We start from the raw sequence: 23,195 nt of genomic DNA, 5'->3' as shown, positions 1-23,195 counted from the left end.
CGCGGGGACTTGGAAGTGGCACATAGGGACCAAGTAGACATCCTAACTCACACTGGCTGACATGACTGTCTTCTGGGACCTGAACTGCCACATGGGGTGCCCGACAGGGACCCCTCAGAATTCTGTGGAGATGGCATGTTTGGTAGATGTCCACACTGGACCAAAGACAGACTCTGGAGAGATGCCTGCTCCCCGGGACCCAGAGAAACCCATTCACCTCTCCCCACACCCACAGCCCTCTGCTGGGGCAGTCCTGGCTATTTCCCCAGGCTCCAAGGAACTTGCACCATTTCCCCTCCATCCCCTGCCCAGGGAGAGGTGGGGAAGTCGGAATCCAGGACACACAGCCTCCAGTAAAGTGGAGGCATCAGAAATCTGCAGGAGCGGAAAGAAATACGTTGAAAATACTTTTAGAAGGCGTGAGTTGTGCGTGCCTGTCATCTGGGTTCACAGGCACATGCTCACCACACAGAAGCACGTGGCCCTGGAATTCTCAGAGAAGCAGCCGATCACAGGTCAGGGCTTCTTACCCCTCTGGGGGCTCTGGTAAGGCATTGAGGGGCAGTTACCACATGGAACCTCTGACATGAGGACATGATGGGGAAGCCTTCCCAGAAGAGCGATCACACTTTTTAAATTTTTAATTGGAGGATAATCGCTTTACAGTTTATTATGTTGGTTTCTGCCACACATCAACGTGAATCAGCTGTAGGTATGCATATATCCCCTCCCTCTTGAACCTCCCTCTCACCTCCCACCACATCCCACCCTTCTAGATTGTCACAGAGCTCGTTTCAGTTCCCTGAGCGATCACACTTCTTAACAGAGAAGCATAGGTGGGACTCATTCTGGGGAGGAGTTAGAGCTGTACTCAGTACCTATTGCTGTGAAACAAATGAGTCCAAGCAGTGGCAGAGGACAAGAAACATCACCTCAGTTTCTGTTGAGTCAGGAATTCAGGAGCTGGGTCATTCTGGTGTGGGGCCTCTCAGGAGGCTGCAGTCAGGACAATGGTGGAGGCCCTGGCTGTCTGGAGGCTGCCTGCGGCAGGAAGCCACCCACTTCCATGTTGGCTGGCTCACATGGGTGCTGGCGGGAGGCCGCCTCACCTCACCAAGACTGTCTACTGGCCTGCCTGAGCATCCTCACGACTTGGCAGCGGGTCCCTGGGCCAGCGGCATGAACTAGCTATGGAAGCAGAAGTGAGTCACTAACAGCCCACCCTGGGGTAGGGGTTGGGGTTAGGCTCCCCTTTGGGAAGTGGGACAGGTTCTAAACCACCGGACACTCTGCCTCCAGGACCCTGTGTGTTCTGGAAACAGCGGGGGGTGTCTGGTGCCTGGGGGCAGTGGAACAGGGTGTGCAGCAGGCCATCTGGGCTGGAAGTGCAGAGGCCGTCCCCAGTGGGCCTCCTTCCAGCCCCTCACACATCCTACCAGCCCAGCAAGCTGTGTGGGACAGAGAGCGGGGTCGGCACCTACATGCTGCTTCTCTTCCTGCTGAAGAAAAGCGACTGTGCTCTTCGGCAGTTGCATTAGTTTTCTAGGATGCTATTCAGTGTGCCACAACCAGGGGCTTGAAGCCTCAGAAGTGTCTTTCAGTTGGTAGTCAGGGGTTGCCCGGCAGGGAGAGGAGGGAAAGCGAGGACAGGGCCAGCCTCCGGCTCCCAGACTTGGCTGGTGGGAAAGGCAGTCTCTCCAACTCCCGCAGGGCTACTGAAGAACAGGCATGGGCCTGGACTACTTGTCATCAGATGGGGTCCCACAGAGCCTGTGTGGGGGCCCCTCCTGCTGTAAAATGGTTGTGTCCCCAGCACTCAGCATGTTGGGAAGGAGACAGGTCCAAGAGGGGTGCATGCAGGCCAGTGGGTGGGCAGGACCCAGCTTGCAGATGACTCCCCCCCCAACACAGCTGGTCTGGTCTCTTCTTTGCTAAGTGAAGCCCAGCTGCCTTGAGCTCTCCTTGGTGACTTGGACTCTGGGAAAGAAGTGTTTGGATTTCCACCCCCAGGGAGTGGCTGGCGCTCTGATGAGCCGGGGACTCCCTAGGGATAGGGAACTTGAGCTGGGGCTCTGCTGGACACCGGCTGTCCTTGGCTTGTGGATACATTACTCAGGTCTTTGCCTCTCCCTGGGTGTCTGTCTTATAGGACACCACTGTCTGAATTAGGGGCCCCCACTCCCAGATGGGGGCTTGCCTGGCGGCTCAGATGGTAAAGAATCTGCCTGCTAATGCAGGAGACCCGGGCTTGATCCCTGGGTCATGCATGGCATGACATGGAGAAGGGCATGGCAACCCACTCCAGTATTCTTGCCTAGAGAATCCCATGGACAGAGGAGCCTGGCAGGCTACAGTCCATGGAGTCGCAAAGAGTCAAACACAACTAAGATACGAACGTACACACAAACTACAACATGACCTCATTATTTAACTAATTACGCTTGCAACAACCCTAGTTTCAAATGAGGTCACATTCTGAGGGCCTGAGACCTGGGATGTCAACACATCTGTGGAGGACAAAATTCAACTGGACAGCAGTTGTAATTATGTAACTGGTAACTTTAAAACATCCATGCACTTATTTGTATATTCAACACGAGTTAAGTGTGTGTTTATTACATGTATCTGACTCCAGAACAGTGATGGATTTGAAGACCCAGCCCCTGCCCTGTGAGAACCTACATGTTATTCAATAAAACCTTACATACAGGTGGTAATTTACGATTTTGCAAAGCATGTTTTTAATCTTCACAAAGTCCACTTTGGGGAAACTAAGAGTAGACATTACCTTATGACAATGTTTTTTTCTGGTTACAAACATAATGTGCCTCGTATCACTGCAAAGTATAAAGACAAAAATCTTGATCCTCTAAACTCCTTACCCTGGACAGGACTCCCCCTCAGTGGTGTTGAAGAGAGCCCCAGCTCAGACCTCTGAGACGTTCCCACAGTGACATGTTTGCACTTTTCCTGTCTTCATACACATCACCTCAAGTGCCAGACAATCATCTATTTCATGGATGTACTAGGAATTTTGAGAAAACTTCCTCAACTTTTTGGCTTCAGGGAACTCTTACAAATTTAAAGGACCCCCCCCCCCCCGCAACAACAAAGAGCTGTTTATGTGGGCTTTACGAGTCAAGGGGGACCACACTGAGAATTAAAACCGAGAAATTTAAAAAACAGTAATTAACTTAGAAACTATACAGATGAGATGGTTGGATGGCATCACTGACTCAATGGACATGGGTTTGGGTAGACTCTGGCAGTTGGTGATAGATAGGGAGGCCTGGCATGCTGCGGTTCATAGGGTCACAGAGTCGGACATGACTGAGCGACTGAACTGAACTGATACACCTGTCACACATTAACACCTTAAATTGAAAAACAAAAAAAATAAAATGAAAAACAATGAGTTTCCTAAAACAATCAGTGAGAATGGTTGAAGCATATAAGAAAATCTAGCCTCACATAGACACACGATTGGAAAAAGAAAGTATATTTTAATATCTTGGTCTTTAATACTAAATGAGGGATAGTTTCTTAAAAGTTGGCTGCAGAGTGAATCTGAAACCGTATCAATAAACTTCATACTCTTACATTGGATAGAGTGGTGTGCACTGAGCTTGAATACAACTTTCACCCATGCACAGCTCTGTAACACCCAGTGCATGTGCTCCCTACCCTAGGCAGGAGGTGTTGGACCCTGGGGCTGGCAGAGTGGAGGAGGGAAGGGACAGGACTTGTTGGGTTAGCCGGCCCGTCACGGTCCTGCTTTCCATTTGGTCAAGGGCTGTGTGTGGTGGAGCTGAAGTAAATCACGGGGTTTGGCAACCCCACAGCATTCTTGGGCCTGTTGATCACTCTTTCATAGGTTTATCCTCCTCTGCAGGCAACCAAGAGTGGAAGCTCCCATCCCCACGGGAGCCCAGGGGAGAAAGCACCACCTCAGCCCCTAGCCAGGAGGAACTAGTCCATCCCTCCAGCCAAGCGGAGCCCAGCACTTCCGTTCAAATGTCAGGCATCAGGTTCTGTAACAGACATACTCCGAGGCCCTGCAAACTCAGACTGGAGAGTTTAGGGTGCCCACAGACTCCAGGGCTGGCAGCCACAGCTCACCTGGCCATGCAGCAGCAGGACCTGGCCTGGCCCCTGCCCTCTGCATCTTCTGAATCCCTTCTTCTGATTTTATTAGCACCCACTTCAGAAACCTGAGGACAGGGAAACTCAAATTATGAACACAGGTTCAGAGCTCAGTCCTAAAGAAGGCATTTGTTTTCAGACTTCTAAGCCTTCTGAGAGGGAGCACCCAGGGACCCAGCAGGCTTCCATCTAGGGTCTGAGTCACGGGCAGCTATCAGCAAGCAGAGCAGGGACACTACACGGGAGGAGAATTGGGATCTGCCTGCACTTGTCTGAGAACAGCCAGCTTCGCCCACCCTCTGGGTCCCCCAACTGCCTGGCACACAGGCAGGTGTGGGAACGGCCAATCCCACCGCTGCCCTGCTTCCTCCAGGAGTCCTGCGGCAGGAGCTGATCGGGATACCTCACACGTGCCTTGGCCCTGGGCAGGGCAGGTGAACCCCACTTGCCATCCCCTGGGCCCCCACTGCACCTTTCAAGCAAACATTAAGGCCTGGTTGTGCTGGCTCCCAAGTCAAAGGAACCCCATTAAAGCTGAGTGTTGAGTGCTGCTAACCGTCTCATGTTCTGGAAAATCTAGGGTCTTTATACTCCAGCCAGTTACTGTAACTTTAAGAGTTTTCACAGCGATCCTAATCCTACTTCAGGATGTCTTTCGTGGCTCTGTGATAGCGGAGGAACTGGATTTTAACTTCAGTTAACGCAAATTAAGATGAGCAAACGCGGTCAGTGACTACAGCATAGGACAGCGCGGTTGGGGGTCGACACAGGAACACTGGGTGGCGCCTCGCCGAACCAGAAGTCTTTATGGCTTACTATAATACAAAAATAAAACATGATAATCGCAGGATTCGGATAATTCGCAGCCCTCTCACCTGCCTGCCTCTGAAGAGACCCTTTCACACACAGGCAAGTCACTCACATTTCTCGCCAACCCTAAACGAGTCTTCCTACGCACCCCTTCCGGGGTCTTGTTTCCTCCGTGCCAGGCAGGTGAGCCAGTGGGCGGAGGGGACGGGGGGGGTGGGCAGCATGACCCGCAGCCCCAGGAAAGGGCAGGTACATCCACCTCCGGCCCAACCCACACCCAAGCGCACGCGCGCCCGGCCTCGCCGGGCCTTATTTCTCGGCACCGCCCGCTTCCACGCCTAGCGCCAAATAAGTCCCCGGGCTCGCCCTTGCCCGTGCGTGCGCGGCCCCGCCGCCTGCGTCACTAGGAAGCGCGCGCCCGGGCCGCCGCCGCCGCCGCCGCCGCCGAATCCCCAACAAGGAGCGGAGCCCGAGGCCGCCGCCGCCGCCCGCCTGCCGCCGCCGCCCGCCACCCCCGCCCGCCCGTCGGCGCCCGCGCAGGCCCGGCCGCGGCTCAGGTAAGCGCCCGCCGCCCCCCCGCGGCGAGGCCTCTCGCTCCGCCGCGCGCCGCCGTCCAGTCAGGGGTCCCTGCGGAGCGTCAGGACGTTACGGCGGGGGGAGGGGAGCGGGGGAGGGGCGGCGGCGCGCGGCGGGCGTCACGGGCGTCACGGGTCCGCGTCAGGCGCGTCGGCGGCGGCGCGGCCTCCATCTTGCCGGAAGGCGGCGGGCGGCGGGCGCTAGGGAGGGCTTTGGGTGGGGGCCGCGTGGATTGCCCCGTTTCCGTGGGAGCCTCGTGGATACTCCCCTTGCTGTGGGGCTCCCGGGGATGCCCCCTCACCCCGTGGGGGCCGTGTGGATATCCCTCTCTTTACTGGGGGTCGCGGGGTAATCCCCGCTTCCCATGAGGGCCTCATGGATAACCCTCTACCCTTGGGGCCACGTTGATACGTCCCTTTCTGTGGGGGCCTTATGCCTGCAGAACACTTGGTGAGAACCAGAGCCACGTGAACCTCTTGGTAGGGGTCCATTGCCAATAATGACCTGTTACATACTTGCCTAACTTTGTTATTTACTTAGTTTTCTTCCAGACAGCCAAGATTATCTTTCTTTGCTAACACTTCAAATACAAATTTCAGTTACATCAGTCTTTTTTTTCATTAAAAAAAAAAAAACTGTGCATAACAAGTATACAACTTTATGAGTTTCATGTACGCCTGTGAAACTATGATCTATGCCATTAAATTGTCAGTCACCAAAAATTTTTTGCTCTCATTATTACTTTGTGGTAGGAACGCTTAAGTAGCAAAAATTTAAGTATACAATATTGTTAACTAGGCACTATGCAGTATCTCAGGACTTCCCTGGTGGCTCAGATGATAAAGCGTCTGCCTACAATGTGGGAGACCCGGGTTCAATCCCTGGGTGGGGAAGATCTGGAGAAGGAAACGGCAACCCACTCCAGCATTCTTGCCCGGAAAATCCCATGGACGGAGGAGTCTGGTAGGTTACAGTCCATTGGGCTGCAAAGAGTTGGACACGACTGAGCGACTTCACTTCATGCAGTATCTCAGACCTCCAGGATTTACTCATTTTGTGTATCTGAAGCTTCGTACTCTGTCCTGGTCCCTCTTCACCAAATGCTTGGAACTGTCATTCCACACTCTGCTTCTCTAAGTTTAACTGTTTTAGACTCCTCATATAAGTGGTGGTGGTTGTTTAGTCACTAAGTCGTGTTGGATTCTTTTGTGACCCCATGGACTGTAGCACTCCAGTCTCCTCTATCCAGGGGATTTTCCTGGAAGTGGTATCATGCAGTATTTTGTCCTGTGTCAGGCTTATTTCACATAGAATAATGTCCTCCACATTCATCCATGTTGGCACAAATGGCAGAATTTCCTTTTTTTTTTTTTTTTAAAGGTTAAGTTATATTCCATTATGTGTGTATACCAAACTTTTATCCATTTATCTGTCAATGGACATTGAGGTTACTCCTGTATCTTAACTGTGGTAAATAATGCTTTAGTGAACAAGGGGTGCAGGTGTCTCTTGGAGATCCTGATTTATGTTCTTTCATATATACACCCAGAAGTGGGGTTGCTGATCATATGACAGTTCTATTTTTAATCTTTTGAGGAACCTGGTACTGTTTTCATAGTGGCTGCACAATTTACATTCCCACCAACCATGCACAACCGAGTACAACAGTGTGCACCAGTCTGTTTAGGATAAAACCAAGTGGATTAAATAAATCCCCAGTGTAACAAGATACATTAAGCAGACTGGTCAGAAATTACTTCTTTGTAGGAAGTATCTTAAGACTTTGGGAAGACATACTGGACAGGGGAGAAACTTATACATACAGGTTGCTCACTTAAGAGCCTCATGCCGCCTGGCCACGGTAATGCAGGGTGTGGTCAAGACTGGACAGCTAGTGCTTGTGCCCCCTCACCCTCCAGGAAGGCAGGGCGAGGAAGCCCAGATTCTCAAGGAAAAGCAGGGCTAGAGGGCCACCTCCAGGAATGGCTACTTCTGACATTATTCAAGAGACAATAGAAATCTGGATTTCTAAAATGTGAAGCCTGTAAACTTTGAAAAAGTTGCAACTAATTAAATATTTTGTAACAAGGTGAGGATCAAAGAAACTGTGTGGACCATTGCTATGTGACCTAGGCCCTCTGCTGTTTCTGGTCGTATTTTTATCAAAGGAAAATATTTGATTTTTTTTAAGGCATGGAAAGCTAGATCTGAGTCTGATGTACTGACTGTGCACTCACACATTTTTTATCTGTTTTTATATATTTATGCCCCAAAATGCTGTTTTAGACATATTTTGTCATGTTTTCTTTACTTCAAAATCAATTGGGAAAGAGGAATTTTGAGAACTTAATATAGTTGCCATTGGAGAGGCAGAAATTCCAGTTTGTGGGTTTTCCCTGTTTAGTGCTCTGTACAGTTTTGAGATGTCGGTGTGGACAGCTACTCTTGGAGGGTGGGCCCTTGCCTTTCTGCAGCTTTGGGGTCAAGTGTGGCTTTTGGGGCTTCTCAGAGCCTACCTGGTGAAAGCAGAGGTGCCTCCATGAGAGCCAAGTACCACAGAACAACATTACTTTCGGGGAAACTTTTTTAAAAAACTTTATTGGGCTATAGCCAATTAAAAAACAAGGTTGTGTTAGTTTCAAGTGATAAGGGCGATCTTAAGTGATTTTTTTTTAAAACCTCGTGACATGTGGGATCTTAATTCCCTGACCAGGGATCAAGACCAGGGATCAAACTCGTGCTGCCTGCAGTGGACGTGTAGAGTCCTAACCAGTGGACCGCCAGGGAAGTCCCTGTACGTGTGACTTTTGAGGAACTACCAGACTGCTTTCCGTGGGGCGTCACCATTTTGTTGGTCTGCCACCAGTGCAGGATGGTTCCAGTCTCTCCATATCCTGACCACACTTAATTTCCGTTTGTTTTAATAACCATCCTGACGGGTATGAAGTGGTATCTTCTTGTGGTTTTCGTGTGCATTTCCCCAATGATTAAGGGTGTTGAGCATCTGTTCCATGGCTGATGGGCTGTTTGCAGATTTCCTTTAGAGAAAAGTCTCCTCCAAATGATACTTGGCCTGTGGTTCCGGTCGTTTTGTTGTCGTTGACTTGCATCCTGGGTGTGAATCCCTTGGTGGACATGTGCTGCGCAGACACTGCCTTCCAGTGTGTAGGTCGCCTTTTCAGTCTCCCAAGAGTGTCCTTTGGTGCACAATAGTTTTTAATTTCAGTGGAGGCAATTGATCTGCTTTTTGTTGCCTGTGCTTTTGGTGTCATATTGCTAGGGAATCCCCTGGCAGTCCAGTGGTTAGGACTCTGTGCTGTCACTGCCGAGTGCCTGGGTTCAGTCTCTGGTCAGGGAAGTAAAATTCCACAAATTGTACCACTGTAGCCAAAAAGTAAAAAGAAAGAAGGATGTCATTACCAAATTTTGTGTCAGGAGGACTTTCCCCTCTGCTTTCTTCTGAGGGTTTTACAGTATAAGCTCTTATGTTTGGATCTTTGATTCGTCTTGTGTTAATTTTTGTCTGTGGTGTAAGTGAAGGTCCAGCCTCATTCTGTTGCCTGCAGAGGTCTGGTTTTCCCAGCTCTGTGTTTCTAAGAGACTGTCCCTGTTCCCCATGGAACGTCTTTCTATGTCCATCTACTGAAGGTCATTTGAGTTGTTTCCAGTTTCTGACAGTCATGAATAAAGCTGTCGTAACATTGTGTGTACAGGTTTCTCTTTCGCAGATACTTAGGAGTGGGTTTGCTGGGTCATGTAGGAGGAGTGTATTTAACTTTATGGAAATGTCCAGACCCTTCTTAGTGTGGCTGCACCACACAGCTGTGTGAGAATTCTAGTTGCTTCACATCCTCCTGGTCTTTGTATCATCAGGTTTTCATTGGTGCTTTTTAAGCTGTTCTAATAGGTGTGCAGTAGTATTCTTGTGGTTTTAGTTTGCATTTTCCTGTGGGTTAATGATGTCGAGCAGCTTTCTGTGTGCTCATTTGGACTTCTCTTTTGCTGAAGTGTCTGTTCACATATTCTGCCTACTTTTAAATTGTGGTGGTGTCGAGTTCTTTCGGTATTCTGCAAGCAAGTTCTTTGTCGGATGTGATTTGCAAGTATTTTCTTCCACCTGTAGCTTGTTATCTTCATTTTCTACTGTCCTCTCCATTCATTCCGTTGTAATGTACATACCTCATTTTGGGGGGGGGGTTTATGTTCACAGCACAATTGAACAGGAACCTCCGGAGTTCCCATTTACCCACTCCCCAGCCCCCGTCCCTGTCAGCATCCTCAGCAGAGCAGTACGTTTGTTGCAGTCCACAAAGCCCAGGTGACTCATCATCAAGCAGAGTCTGTAGTTTACATTGGGGTCACTTTTGGTGTTGTATGTTTTATATTTTTAAACTAAGACTTAATTTTGGGGACTCCCCTGGTGGTCCAGTAGTTAAGAATCCATCTGGTAGTGCAAGCAACAGATTCAGTCCCTGGTCGGGGAACTAAGATCCCACCTGCCTCCGGGCAACTAAACCTGCGTGCTGCAACTAGAGAGTCTGTGCGTGGCAATGGAAGATCGTGCATGCCGCAGCTGAGACCTGACACAGCTAAATACACAAGAAAAAAGAACTGGAGGGGAAAACTGTTTACTGAGTTTTACCAGATATTTACCACACCGGTTGCCTTCCTCCATTCCTGAAGCTTCAGGCCTCCCTCTGCTGTAATCTCCGTCTGTCTGAAGGACCCTGTTAACACTGCTTTTAGAGCAGATCTGCTTGTGGCCAGTTGTCTTAAGTTTCCTTTATCTGAAAGTGTCTCTATTGTGCCTTCGTTTCTGAAGGATCTTCTCCCTGTCACAGAATGCGGGCCTTAGGCTCTTTGCTTTCAGCATGGTAAGGAAGTCCCTGCCTCTGGTTCTGTGGTTCTGGGGAGAGTCCTGAAGGCCTTCAGGTTGCTCTTCTCATGTGGGAAATATGTACCTTTTTATCTGTTTTTGTAACATTCTTACTTTGTCATCCGTTTTCAGCAGTTTGATGGTGCTCTCGGCATAGATTTCCTTGAGTTTATTCTGCTTGAAGTTTGTTGGACTTCTTGAGTGTGTACATTTATATTTTTCACTACCCTTGGGAAGCGTTCAGCTGTTATTTCTTCCGAGTTGTTTTTCAGCACCGCACGGTCTTCTTTCCTCTGGGACTCTGGTGATACAGTTGGCCAACTTCTTTTGTTCTGCATTCCCAGAAGCTCTGTTCATTTTGTTTTCCATCTTCTTTCTGTTGTTCACATTAGATCTTTTGTACTGCTCTATATTTTCATTGTTGTGTCTCTTTCCTCTCTCACCTCCATTCTGATACTGAGCCCACAAGGTGGATTTCTGTTATTATATTGTTTTATTTTCAAATTTCCACTTGGCTGTGACTTTGGTTCCTGTGCCAATCCAGTCAGGACAGCAGGCTCCACTCATGGAGTAGGAGTGCTCGCAGCTCAGGCCACTGGGGGTTCCAGTGGTCACCTCGGACTGGGCTTCTTCGGATTATTTTTGCCCTAATTTTGGTCAGACTTTCCTGCTTCTTTGTGTGGTAGATTATTCTGGATCGTCGTCTAGATCCTTTGAATATTGTAGATCCTGTGGAGGATGGAGCATTTTGTTATAGCAAGAAGTGTACCTGGGCTACGGGTCTGAGCCCCTCCTGTGGGCAGATGTTGTCTTGAGTCAGCTCAGCCTTCAGCCTGTGCCGGGGTCTCTGTCCCTCAGGTGCCATCCGAGGCTGGTCTGAGACCTGGGCAGTGGTCGACCCTGGAGGTTAGTCCTCGAAAGCTTTGGCTGACCGTTTCGGGCCAGGTCTGCATACAGACAGGTGAGGAGTGACCGGGGTCTTCACACATGGCTGGGGTCAGGCCTTCTCCACCTCCCCACTCTCCGCAGTCTCTTGCTCACTCCAACCCCCAGAGCTGCATTTCTTCCCTTGTTCTGTAACACCTCAGTCCTTGGCCTGCCCTGAGCCAAGCATCAGAGGGTAGAGAGCAGCGGAGCAGTGAGTTACCTCCAGGCCCCCGGAGTTTTCAGTGCCTGCCTGATCGCGACCATCAGAGATTAGAGGGCTGGGGCTCACCAGAGGGCAAAGAGGCAAAGACAAAATAACACCAGGGAGGGTCTCCCAGACCAGAGACAAGGGGTTCCCAAGGGCCTTCTGTGCGAAGCCCTGGATTCTGACGGGGCCTGCCGCCAGAGGCATCCACCTGCATCCTGGCTCTTCCCTAGCGCCGGAGTGTGGCCGTGGGGCTTTCGGGCCTGGTGCAGCTCCACGGTTCTGCCGGGGCTTCCGCCCTGTGCTCACTCCACTGTCAGAAGGTAGCAAGGTCCCCATGCAGACCCTGTGCCTGCCCTGTTGCCCTGCAGGCCCGGGGCCCTGGCGTCTCCTGTCCGCTGAGCCATGGCCACCCCCGATGTGAGTGTCCACATGGAGGAGGTGGTGGTGGTGACGACGCCTGACACGGCGGCGGACGGCAGTGGTGTGGAGGAGGTGAAGACTGTGCTGGTCACCACCAACCTTGCCCCGCACGGGTGAGGATAGGCTCCGGGGGGCGGTGGTGGAGGGGCTCAGGTGAGCTGAGGGCTATGTCTCTTCTCCCGCTGCCGAGGTCATGGCTTCATGTCCCCAAATGCATGGTAACTTCTCCTCTGAAGGGTCAGGCCAGTTGGGAACCAGGTTTTCTAGGTGAAGTGAGGAGAGACGTGTGTGGGGTCAGCGGTGCCATGACCTCTGGCTAGACTGGAAAGCGGGGCAGAAATGGTAGTGGAGCGTGGGGCTGGCTGTTGCAGAGGTGCTGATGTGCCTTCTGTCTCCTTCCCTTTTGTCCCCAGCGGTGACCTGACGGAGGACAACATGGACACGGAAAATGCTGCGGCGGCTGCTGCAGCCGCGTTCACAGCATCCTCACAACTCAAGGAGGCCATGTTAGGTAGGGAGCCTGCCTTCTGGCAGTGGCGCCCGCAGGCCGCTCCAGACAGAAGTGGTTTTGCCTGAGGGGACTGTCCTCCCTTCAGTAAGGGGGCAAAGGTTCCCGAGGCCCTCCTGGGGCTCCTCTCCAGAGATGGGCCTGAGGCACCACGGAGGCCCTGGCTCCAGGGTCCCCAGGTGTGGCGCTGGCCCGTGGCTAGCAGGGAGAGCTCGTTTTGCAGTCCTGGTTAGTGTAGCCGTCTGTGATCAGCAATGCAGACTCTTACCACCTTTGGCCTTTTTCTGTAGCCTGACATTAAAGGCTTCAGAGCTCTTCCAAATATTAAGAATAGGTTTCTCTGTAAGTGTTTGGGTGAAGTTTTATTTCCATCAGTTGGTCTTTACTTTGGGCTGAGGAGAAATGCCCTCTGCCCACCTTCGTCTTGTTTCAGTCTCTCCTGGATTCTGATTTCTCTTTCAAGGTAGTTAACCTTGTACTTTTGCAGGAAATGCTTTGGAGAAGTTGTAACTGATTTTCTGTGTTGCCCCTTTCCCTGTCAACACACCTGGTGAGAAGTGAAGATGGCTGAAGAGGAGGAGAGCCTGGAGGCAGAGATCGTTTACCCCATCACCTGCGGGGACAGCAGGGCCAACCTGATCTGGAGGAAGTTTGTGTGCCCCGGCATCAACGTGAAGTGTGTGCAGGTGAGAGTTCCCATGCAGCCAGGCTTCAGGGAGGGGTTCCCAGGGCTGCAGCTATGAAGCAGACAAAAGGAGACCCCAACTGCAGGGGGTGTGACCCTGGTGGGGAGTTCAGGAAGCAGAAATCCCATGTTTGGGAGAGCAGAGGACAAGGAGGCTTCAGGGACAATCAGGCTATCACCAAGGCATGAGAGAGCCTCAAGGCAGTGAGTTCCATTCCTGGAGTGACTTTGTCAGGCAGTTTAAACAAGGGAGCTGCTTTGCAAAGATTCATTAGCAGCTGTGGGTAAGGTGGACAGGAGAGAGGTCTGCTTTTCCTGCAGCATGGTAGCTTAGGTACCCACTCACCTTGTGCTGAAAACAGCTAAAAATGCCACTTAAGGCATCTAGTAGATGCCTCCTTAAGCTGGCAAAAGAGGAGGAAGTAGGCCCAGGGCCTGAGTAAAGGTGGATTGTAGAGGGCAGCTAACTTTTGCCTGACACTGGTTTCTCAGCCTTATGGGCAGGAGATGAGGAGCCAAAGCCCAGGGCTCTCAGTTGGGGTGTGTTGTTGGGGTAAGGATTGTCCCTGTGATGCTGCTGCTTCCAGAGGTCTCCACCCTCAATGTTGGGGGCTAGAAAACATGCTGATCACTCCCAGCCCCCCTACCTCCAGGACAAGGAAAACGCCCCTCCCACATCAGCACTAGGTGGAGTAGGGACCCTCCTGAGGAGTCACGTGTGGCCTGTACAGTGTGAATACCTTTAGCTACGAGTTCAGTTGTCAGATGGTTCCTGGCTCACAGCTCCCCCAGGAATCTGACAAAAACAAATGAGAAATCCTTTTTCAAAGAACTCACCTTTACCTCAGGTTTCAAGTTACTTTGGTAGACAAAGTTCCAAAAAAAGGAGCAGCTCACAGTAACGCAGAACATAACCCTGAGCACACAAGGAAGCAAAGCACCTGAGTGAGTGCACACAGAAATCACAGACAGCAAAATAAGGCCCACAAATACTGCAGGTTGGAATTCTGAGACACGAAATATAAAATAATTATGTTTAATTACTTCAAGAAATAAAGAGACTCAAACACGAATAAAGCGTAAGCAGATATGAAAAAAACTAGAAATGAAAAACAATTAAAATCGAACACTAAGTGGGTGGATTTACAGCTGATTAGACACAGTTGAAGAGATAATTGGTGAACGGGAAGACAGAAGTGAAGAAGTTATCGAGACAACTACCAAGCGAAACGTCACAGGGGAAAGTGGAAGCACGGGAGAGTCTAACATATCTGTCTGACTTCTGAAAGGAGAGAGGGTCTGCGAACTTTCATAACCCAGGAAAGATAGCCACCCGCAGTTCAAGAAACTTGACACATCCGAAACTGAACAAATACATTCAGATTTCACATTTCAAAATCTACACTAGGTGCCAGTGCAAAGGACCTTCCACTGGCTCTGGGACATTTTAGCATCAGAATAATGAATGATGGTCGTGGATTGTAATTCAAGTAAAAATAAGTATCTGCCCGTATTTGTTGCAGTATATTTCATGTCATTTATTTACATCAAACAAGGAAGAGTTAAAACTCTTACACCAACTAACAAACCTAGGTGGGGTACTGGAGCCAGAGCGCCATGAGGAGGTGCTGCATCTAGTCAGGGGAAGCTGGTCTCCAAGTACCCCCATCACTAAGGTGCTGCTTACAGAGGGTGAAGCCTGCAGAGCACCCGCTAAATGAGTGGTGATGTTTGGGCGTCAGTGTTGGGCCAGTCTCCGCCACAGCCTCCTGACGGAATGGGCAGGGGTTCTATGGCATTTCCTGACACAAACGCACAACCTGGTTCTGCTCAGGAAGATATCAGACAGACACAAACTGAGGAACGCTATCTTTGTCTGCAGAAACACAGACCTGCATGCTTCACGGATGGTGAGGTCAGGAAGGCATGTTCAGTCTGAGATGTTCCTCTAGGTTAAGGAGAGGAGAGACAGGGCAGTCAGTACAGTCGGATGGGTGTGAGTGGGACCAGTTAGCCCACCCTGAGTATGGAGCACACCTGCCCCACCAGTAGAGAACCTGGTTCCTCAGAGGGAGGCGGGACAGAAAGGGGTGGCGGGATGTAAGGGAGAGGCAGGCCATCGGTGGTGCTACAGTGTCAGGTGGGGGCAGGGTCAGAGAAAGCATCACGTAGTTGGGGGGCACTCTGGGTCCACCATGGACTTCCTGTGCTTGGGGAGTGGCCAGAGAGGGTGCTGACTATCCCTGCCTTCCTGGGCTCAGAGGCAGCTCCCAACCAATCAAGGCAAGGGATAGAGTGGCTTCCTGGCTTGGAGGGACAGTGCACAGGCTCAGGAAATCAGGACAGTCACTTCCATCAAGAGCGCTTCCCAGGCTGGTCACAGGCAGCCTTGGAGAAGGGCACCTTGCAATAGAGAGCCACACACATTTTTTGTTTTCCCGGCATATATAAAAAGTATATTTACGCTGGATTGTGCTCTGTTAGTGGTGTCATAGCGTTGTGTCTAAAAACAATGTACGTGCCTTTAGCTTTATTGCTAAAAATGGTAACCATCATCCGAGCTCTCAGAGTCGTGGTAGCACTGAAGAGCACTGATCACAGATCACCGTAGCTAATGAAAAAGTTTGAAATATTAGGAGAATCACCAGAATGTGGCACAGAGACCTGAATCGAGCAACTGCTGTTGAAAAACAGCACTGATAGCCTTGCTTGAAACAGAGTGTTTGCAAGCCTTCCATTTGTAGAGTATGTACTCTTTGTGAAGTGTGACAGAGCAGGTGTGGCTTGTACGTGAGCTGAGGCAGTTTTACTCCAGTGGCAGGGTAATCTGGGCCCAACCCAACACAGACTGCAGGGCCCCTCAGGGCAGCTGCCCTGGGAGGGGAGGCCCTGCGGAGGGGAGGCCCCGGGGCATCTGGCACCCTGGTCAGGTCCAGCCATGGGTCCAGGCCACGGAGCTTTTGTTTGTGCCTCTGCTGCGACTGTGACACATCCATCCCCTCTGCTTGTGCTCTAAGTAAATGCAGTTGTGCGTTGGTTCTTTGGTTTCAGTGCATGCTTGTTCTATAAGACTGAGTTGGATACTTCACCTTCTCAGGCCACATTTGGGTGAACCTAGCAGACGCACGAGGAGGGAGGGCAGTTTCCTGACTTGAACTGGGCATGTGCTCCTGTGCCGTGAAGGGTGCTGTTAGGGCTGGGCCAGGTGGGCTGAAGGGGTGTTCACAGCTGACCCTGTGATTGTGTCTCTTGTTACTTGATGGGCTGTATGTGAATGTTATTTGTGGAATAAGTTACGTACAGGAAAGTTCTCTGCTTGCTGTCTGGAGGGCGAGAGTGCCCTGTGTTTCAGAGTGGGGTGGGCTCCCTGGGTCCCAGGCACTGGGTATATAGTTGAGGGAGATCACCAAGCACCCAGCTCCCTCCCTGCAAGGGGCAGCACCTGACCATCCACTGGAGCAGGATAGGGCCAGCACCTCACCCAGGCCTTGCTGCTCAAGGATCAGGCGTGGCTCAGCTGGTGGTTCTTCCTCCCACCTCAGTCAAGATTGCCAGTGGCTAAATCCTGAATGTCCGCCTCCACAGTGGCTGCCCTGCCATCCACCCTCTTCCCCAGGCTGGCCCTGGACAGAGGGTCAGGCAAGAGAGAAGGGCATCGGGGAGGCTCCGTCTTGACCCTGCTCTGCTCTTCTGTCCACAGTACGATGAACACGTCATCAGCCCCAAGGAGTTTGTGCACCTAGCCGGCAAGTCCACCCTGAAGGACTGGAAGCGAGCCATCCGAATGAACGGCATCATGCTTAGGTGGACGCAGCAGGGGTGGAGGCGGGGCAGAGGGGGTGGGACCTGCACAGGACTGGCCAGGGACCCTCCATCAGGGAGTACTGTGGCCACTCTCTCAAAGAGGGCCAGCCCTCAGTGCTGACTGAAGTCTCCGGTATAGCTACCTCCCTCTGAGTGCCAGCTGCTGTGGTCGCACTCCTCGTGGACAGAGCCCCACACAGGCATCCCCATGCTGCTGAGAGAGTGGTGCTGGGGTGGAGCACAGGCAGGCCCTGAGCCTCCGCAGCCTTGTCACCCCTTGTGACGCCCATCCTCTTCCGTGCAGGAAGATCATGGACTCCGGGGAGCTGGACTTCTACCAGCATGACAGGGTCTGCTCCAACACCTGCCGCAGCACCAAGATCGACCTCTCTGGGGCGCGCGCGTCCCTGGGCAGCCCCACGCCCACCGAGTACATCCCGCTCACGCCGGCCACCGCTGACGGTAGGTACCACATGTTGGGCTCCCTCCGCTGCTGGCTGCTTGCATGGGGCCTCCAGTCAACTTGGCTGTCCCTTCTGGGCCCCAGCGGTTTGCGCCCACCTCCTCCTTCCTCACCGAGGAAATCTAGTTGCATTGCTGTTCTACCCACAGGGAAGAGTGAAGGACTTTATTTTCCTAAGCCGTTCTTATTATAAAATGATGCACAGGTGGAGAAGAGCATGAAGATTAACAGGGCGAGTGTCCAGTGCCCACCTCTGCCTTTGCCCGTTTTGGGGAGCACTCTCTGCCATTGCCCTGGAGCCTCTCCCCTCAGCACCGGTCTGGGCTTGTGTGTGCTCCCTGCCACTTGAGTTGCTGATGTGTTTATAGTACTGTAACTGGTAGAAGGCCTCAGTATTCCCTGGGATTATTTCCAGATGTTTGAGCACAGAGATTTTTTTTAAAACAAGTTGGAATGAAATCAGGTCCCAGTTTCCCTGTTCATGTTGCCCACTGATGACTTGGTGGCACTACCTTTCCCAAGATGGGAATTGGGTTGCCCCTCAGCTGTTGCTCCACTGGTCACTCTGGGCTTGCTGCCATGTGGCCAGGGACTGTCCTCATGCTGACCAGACAGTGGTTGGTTGAGGGGCCTTGTCCTGTACTTGGGAAGCTGGAGGGGAGGCTCAGGGGCAAAGAGAGCTCCTGGAGTTCACCCTGAATAAGTCACTGCACCCTACCTGCCCAGACTGGCAGCCGGCTCAGCTGGGGAGTCCTCTGGGAGATCCAGGAACGTGCAGGCTGCCAGCAGTTGGGGCTGGCCCTTGTTGACTCTTTCCTCATCCAGTGGTCACTGCTTGCAGTTATTGGGTGGTGGCCTGGCCCTGGGACAGCATGACACTGTGAGAGGGGCTGGGTCATGGCAAGGCCCCTGCTCTCCGGAGAAACGGGGACACCACTCCTGGCAGGCCAGTGGCTTCTGTGGGAACAGGACCTCCTCTGGATGGTTGGGTTCACACTCTCTTTGCTTTGTAAAAGGCTGCCACAGTGGCTGGTCTCCAAGAAGGATCTGAACACTGAGCCTCCAGTCAGTGCCATGTCTGGTAAAGGCCACATGGGGTTTGGGATTCAGCTCTTAGAGTTCTGTTGTCTCTAGATGGTTTGGACGATCTGTTGCTTTACTTAAACTTACCTCCGTGGTGGTTTCTTCAGCCAGAGTCCTCAGACCACCAGAGTCACCTATTGTTTAGTTAAAGGTTCTATATCAGTCCAGACTGTGAAAAAGCTATTTCAAGCATCTGATATTCCCCAGCCGATGTATTTGTTGGATGTGGAAAAGGCCGGCCTGAGGCCAGAAAACTCACCTAGAAGTTAGGATGTTGGGCTTGTTCCTAAGCCCCACATGGCCAGATCCAGACCGTGTCCAGGACTCTGAAGACACTAGAGACAGAGGTGAACCAGCCTGGGTGGCTTACACCTCTCAAAGTTCCACCTCTTCTGATTTACAAGAAGGAAACGTGGTAGCTGTTGAGACAGACAACGGTGTCAACGAGACAGAGACTTGAGGGGCTACTGAGAACAGGCCAGGCAGGAAGGCTGGCCTGTGGCCCCTGGCCGGCAGGCATGAAGGCTCGTCATAACTGATAAGGACAGCAGAGTATTGAGGACGTGGGGACAGCTTTGTGGAGACATTTTCTAGCTCCTTCTTTGTCCATGTTTAGCAGTGAATGTATAACGTGTGGATCCTCTGTTGTGCTTATACACGTTAATTAATTTTTTGAAAACGGGGGGTATGAGGGGGGGTACTGTGGTGGGTGGAGTGCTGGCCTGTCACCAGCAAGGCTCACCAAGCTCGTCTTGGTTGCAGTGAATGGGGCTCCTGCGACCATCACCATCGAGACCTGCGAGGACCCAGGGGACTGGACCACAGCCGTTGGAGGTACGGGCCTCCCTGGGCTTCTTGCTGGGGGGTGGGGCTCCCACCTGCTCCTGGTTTCGCCACGGGGACTTGTGGGCTGCAGGGCATTGTCTTGGTGGATGCACAGGGCTGACCCACTGGACTCCCACTTGTGGTTGGGCGGGGGACACTCACACGGCTCCCCCAGAGCTGTGTCCTCCTGGCAGTTCTTTACTCCTCCCTGTGATAGAACCAGAGGGGCTGCCTGTGCAGGACTCCCCATCTCTGAGCCCCTCCTTCCATCTCAGATGATACATTCGCCTTCTGGCGGGGGCTGAAGGACGCAGGCCTGCTGGACGAGGTCATACAGGAGTTCCACCAGGAGCTGGTGGAGACCATGAAGGGCCTGCAGCAGCGGGTGCAGGACCCACCCCTGCAGCTCCGAGGTGAGCAGTCCGTCTGCCCTGGTCCATGGGCCCCCAAGGCCTCTTCTGGCTTGGCGTGGTGGGGATGGCCTCAGGATGCCAGTGAGTGTAGCCTGCTTCTTCTGGCTCTGAGCTGGCCCAGAAGCATTGGCAGGGGTGGTCAGTTACCCTGCTCTCTCTGGATCCCTCCTTGCTGCTGGGAGGAAGCCAAGCCCTAGAATCAGGACCTGCTGCGCCTGGTCCCACACCTCAGCAGGTGGCATGGAGTGCCCCAGACTTGCTATGGGCTGGCTCATTCTCATTGTTTGCCTGCCCTGCCCATGTAGACGCCGTCCTCCTCAACAACATCGTCCAAAATTTTGGCATGCTGGACCTGGTGAAGAAGGTGCTGGCCAGCCACAAGTGTCAGATGGACCGTTCTCGGGAGCAGTATGCCCGCGACCTGGCAGGTACACTGGCCTCGGCTGTGCCCACAGGTGCTTGGGTGTGCGGAAGAGGGCTGGGGTGGGTGACACTGGGGCGGCCCCAGCCAGACCTCCCTGAGATTCACCCTCGACCCCACACTTTGCCTGTGAGGTGGCGCCTTCCCGGGAGGTGTCTGTGGGTGTGTGTGAGGCAGGCTGACTCTGTAACCAGGCAGTTTGCCTGCAGACGTTAGCGTGAGCAGAATATGTGACAGAACAGGGAAGGCTGCTCCAGTCGGGCGGCTCGAGTCAGCTGCTCTCTGCTGCTTCCTCAGAGCAGCGAGTCCCCTGCAAAGAAGGCCCTGTAGACCGCATCCCCACGCGCACGCGAGGTCAGGCCCCAGGCCAGTGCAGGTCCTTGTCTGGCGGTGGTGGGTGGTCTGACGGCCTGTGCCCCGCAGCCCTGGAGCAGCAGTGTGACGAGCACCGCCGGCGGGCCAAGGAGCTCAAGCACAAGTCACAGCACCTCAGCAATGTGCTCATGACGCTCACGCCGGTCTCCCTGCCGCCCCCCGTGAAGCGGCCTCGGCTCGCGAGGGCCACGTCTGGGCCGGCCGCCATCGCCTCGCAGGTGCTCGCCCAGTCTGCCCAGATCGCCCTGACCCCCGGCGTGCCCGTCTCCCAGCTCACCAGTGTGCCGCTGGGCAAAGTGGTGTCCACCCTGCCCTCCCCCGTGCTGGGCAAGGCTGCGCCCCAGGTCGCTCCGGCCAGCTCCCCCGCCTCGCCACTGCTTGGCGGCTACACGGTGCTGGCCTCCTCTGGCACCACCTTCCCCAACACAGTGGAGATCCACCCGGACGCATCCAGCCTCACGGTCCTGAGCACAGCCGCCATGCAGGACGGCAGCACTGTGGTCAAGGTGGTGAGCCCACTGCAGCTGCTCACCCTGCCCGGCCTGGGCCCCACCCTGCAGAACGTGGCCCAGGTATCGCCCGGGGGCAGCACCATCGTGACGGTGCCCACGGGGACTGTCGAGAGTGCCGTGGCTGCCCCGGGACCTGAGGAGCACACGGCCACCATCGAGGTGGCCGCCATGGCGGAGGGCCATGAGCACAAGTAGCAGCCAATGGAAGGTGAGGCCCCACGTGGGCACTAGGCTGGCCACCTCTCCTCAGGCTGTGGGGGCACAGCACCGGTGCCCATGGGCCACGCGGGGCTGCTGAACCAAAGAGAGGAAACGCCAAAACAGACGGAGAAGAGAGGAGAGGCGAGGGACGTGGCAGCAGCCTGGGATGTGGGGCTCTGAGCTCTGAACCTCCTCCCTTGTTTTCTTGGGAAATATATTTTTCCATCTGTTGCTTATTAATACTGTTTACACGTGGGGCCTTGGTGAGGAGCCAGATGGGGGGCCAGGGGCCCAGTGCAGCTGGCGGCAGAGGCAGGGCAGGGGCAGGGCCTCGGCCCGTAACTGGGGAGCCCGTTACTAACACGTGTCTTGGGAACTGTCCCCAAGTGTGGAAACCCATGGATCCTATGGATTTGGTTTCTTCCCACAGTTTTCTGTAGGTTTAGTGTGGCCAGCACTCTGCTCTCCCATCTCTGGCATAAGCATCAGTGGTGCTTCAGGTCTGCACGTGGCACAGGGGCCTCCAGGGCACCCGGGGGTCGGGGTGCTGGCCCTGAGACACCTGCCTGGCCAGAGGGACCCAGGGGTCCAAGCAGCACAGGCCAGAACGCCCCCTACCCCTGCCCGCAGATGCTCAGGGGCCATTGCACATGCTCTGTGGCTGTTTCTAAGTGAACCCTTAGTAGGCTCCAACAAAGAGTCAGATTTATCGTGTTTTCAATCTAAATGAGGCAGAGTGCCTGGGCTCCCTGATCTGCTCTGGGTTCAGAAGTGTCTTGTACACAGGGACAGTTGGGACAGCCCCGGGGGCAAGAGGCGGGTGTGCCCTGTGGCTTTTCCTGGGGAGGACACATGGAGAGAATGACCAGGGCCTGTAGAGGGGTCACTCCATGTCCAGTGGGGACACGCCTCGGGTTGGCGCTCATGGTCTGGTGTTCAACTCTGGGCTCAGCTCCATGCTAGTGGGACCCCCCCTAGAGGTGGGCTGTACCCACTGGCTGACACTGGTGCCGCAAGGCGTCTGGGACCAGCATGGGTGAGGTAGCATCCAGGTGCTCGTGGGGAGGGTGTCTGTGGGCTGGCCAGCCCTCTGCTTTTCTGGTCTTGGACTTGGAAAGACCAGGGAGGGGCTGCTCTGCAGGCCTTGAGCCACTGCAGTGGGGGATACCCACGGCCACCCTGGGCCTCCTGTCCATCTGACACCTGCGGAGACCCAGAGAGAAGCCTCTACCCGCCTCGCACTTTGAAGGGAACCGGGCTCTGTCCATCCATCCTTCCGTCCGTCGGGTCCCCTGGACCCACCTCAGCGCCCTCATTGAGGCTGTTTTGTTTCTGTCATGTCTGGTCGGCTGCCGTTTCGGGTGTGCTGGTTTCAGCACAGTGTCACTTCCTTGTTTGTTAGACGCTCCTCTTCCAGGCGCATCTCTGATGCACACAGTTGAGCCTGTGGACGGGGCACCCCAGCCAGTCCTGCGTCTGGCTCAGGTCATATCAGAACATGTTGCTAGTGAAACTGGGCATCTTGTGCTTGGAACCTTGACCATTCAGACCTGCTACGCCCTGGAAAGGTGCCTCTGCCTGCCGGCCATGGGGCACTGGGTGGAAAGTTCGTTTCAGAGCCATATAAACAGAACCGTGATGGCTGCTCCCAGACATGGTCCCTGGGGGCTGAGCTCCAGGTGTGGGAAGGGGCCCACTGTCCTCCAGGAACCCTCAGCCCAGTGTGGGGATCGGGCCATCTCGCTGTCAGCGCCCCACCCTTCCCCCCACCAGGCATGCGGGGGCTGTCCCAGGCTCGGGCTCCAGGAGGCAGGATTGGATCTGGGGGGCTCGGAGGCAGCCTGGGCAAGGGACACCTCTGAGTTCTACTTTGTACGGTGTTTTGCAAGTATCTGCTTGGTACTTTGATTTCAAATAAAAACATTTTTCATAACCTGTGTCTGTG

General features: G+C 53.4%; 1 protein-coding gene and 1 long non-coding RNA gene across 8 annotated transcripts; one reads left to right on the top strand and one right to left on the bottom strand.

Annotated features, from left to right (window-relative positions):
- Positions 1–3,483: 3,483 nt before the first annotated feature.
- On the bottom strand, positions 3,484–5,356 carry LOC147360605 (uncharacterized). Its single transcript, XR_015139279.1, has 2 exons — positions 5,066–5,356; positions 3,484–4,958 (listed from the first exon to the last, which is right to left on the bottom strand). It is a non-coding gene; the product is annotated as an uncharacterized LOC147360605 (long non-coding RNA).
- Positions 5,319–23,183, top strand: GMEB2 (glucocorticoid modulatory element binding protein 2). Of its 7 annotated transcripts, none has more exons than XM_086332898.1 (11): positions 5,319–5,510; positions 11,264–11,366; positions 11,909–12,073; positions 12,374–12,471; positions 13,027–13,154; positions 16,854–16,957; positions 17,262–17,419; positions 19,266–19,337; positions 19,604–19,741; positions 20,047–20,169; positions 20,586–23,183. In XM_086332898.1, the coding sequence occupies exons 3-11, from the start codon at positions 11,943–11,945 to the stop codon at positions 21,242–21,244; spliced, it is 1,611 nt and encodes a 536-aa protein (XP_086189024.1). In that variant the 5' UTR covers positions 5,319–5,510; positions 11,264–11,366; positions 11,909–11,942; the 3' UTR covers positions 21,245–23,183. The 7 variants fall into 7 exon arrangements, with proteins under 7 accessions (XP_086189024.1, XP_086189025.1, XP_086189019.1 ...); XM_086332893.1 differs by having other exon boundaries at positions 5,353–5,510; positions 20,047–20,196; XM_086332894.1 differs by lacking the exon at positions 5,319–5,510 and adding an exon at positions 8,305–8,323 and having other exon boundaries at positions 20,047–20,196.
- The last annotated feature ends 12 nt before the right edge of the window (positions 23,184–23,195 follow it).

Source organism: Bos grunniens, chromosome 13, assembly GCF_055505025.1.
Source record: "Bos grunniens cultivar Pamir isolate PY7600 chromosome 13, Bosgru_T2T1.0, whole genome shotgun sequence".
Classification (NCBI taxonomy): domain Eukaryota; kingdom Metazoa; phylum Chordata; class Mammalia; order Artiodactyla; family Bovidae; genus Bos; species Bos grunniens.
Note: the sequence above shows the minus strand (reverse complement) of the source record. Positions and strands in the feature narration are given on the sequence as shown.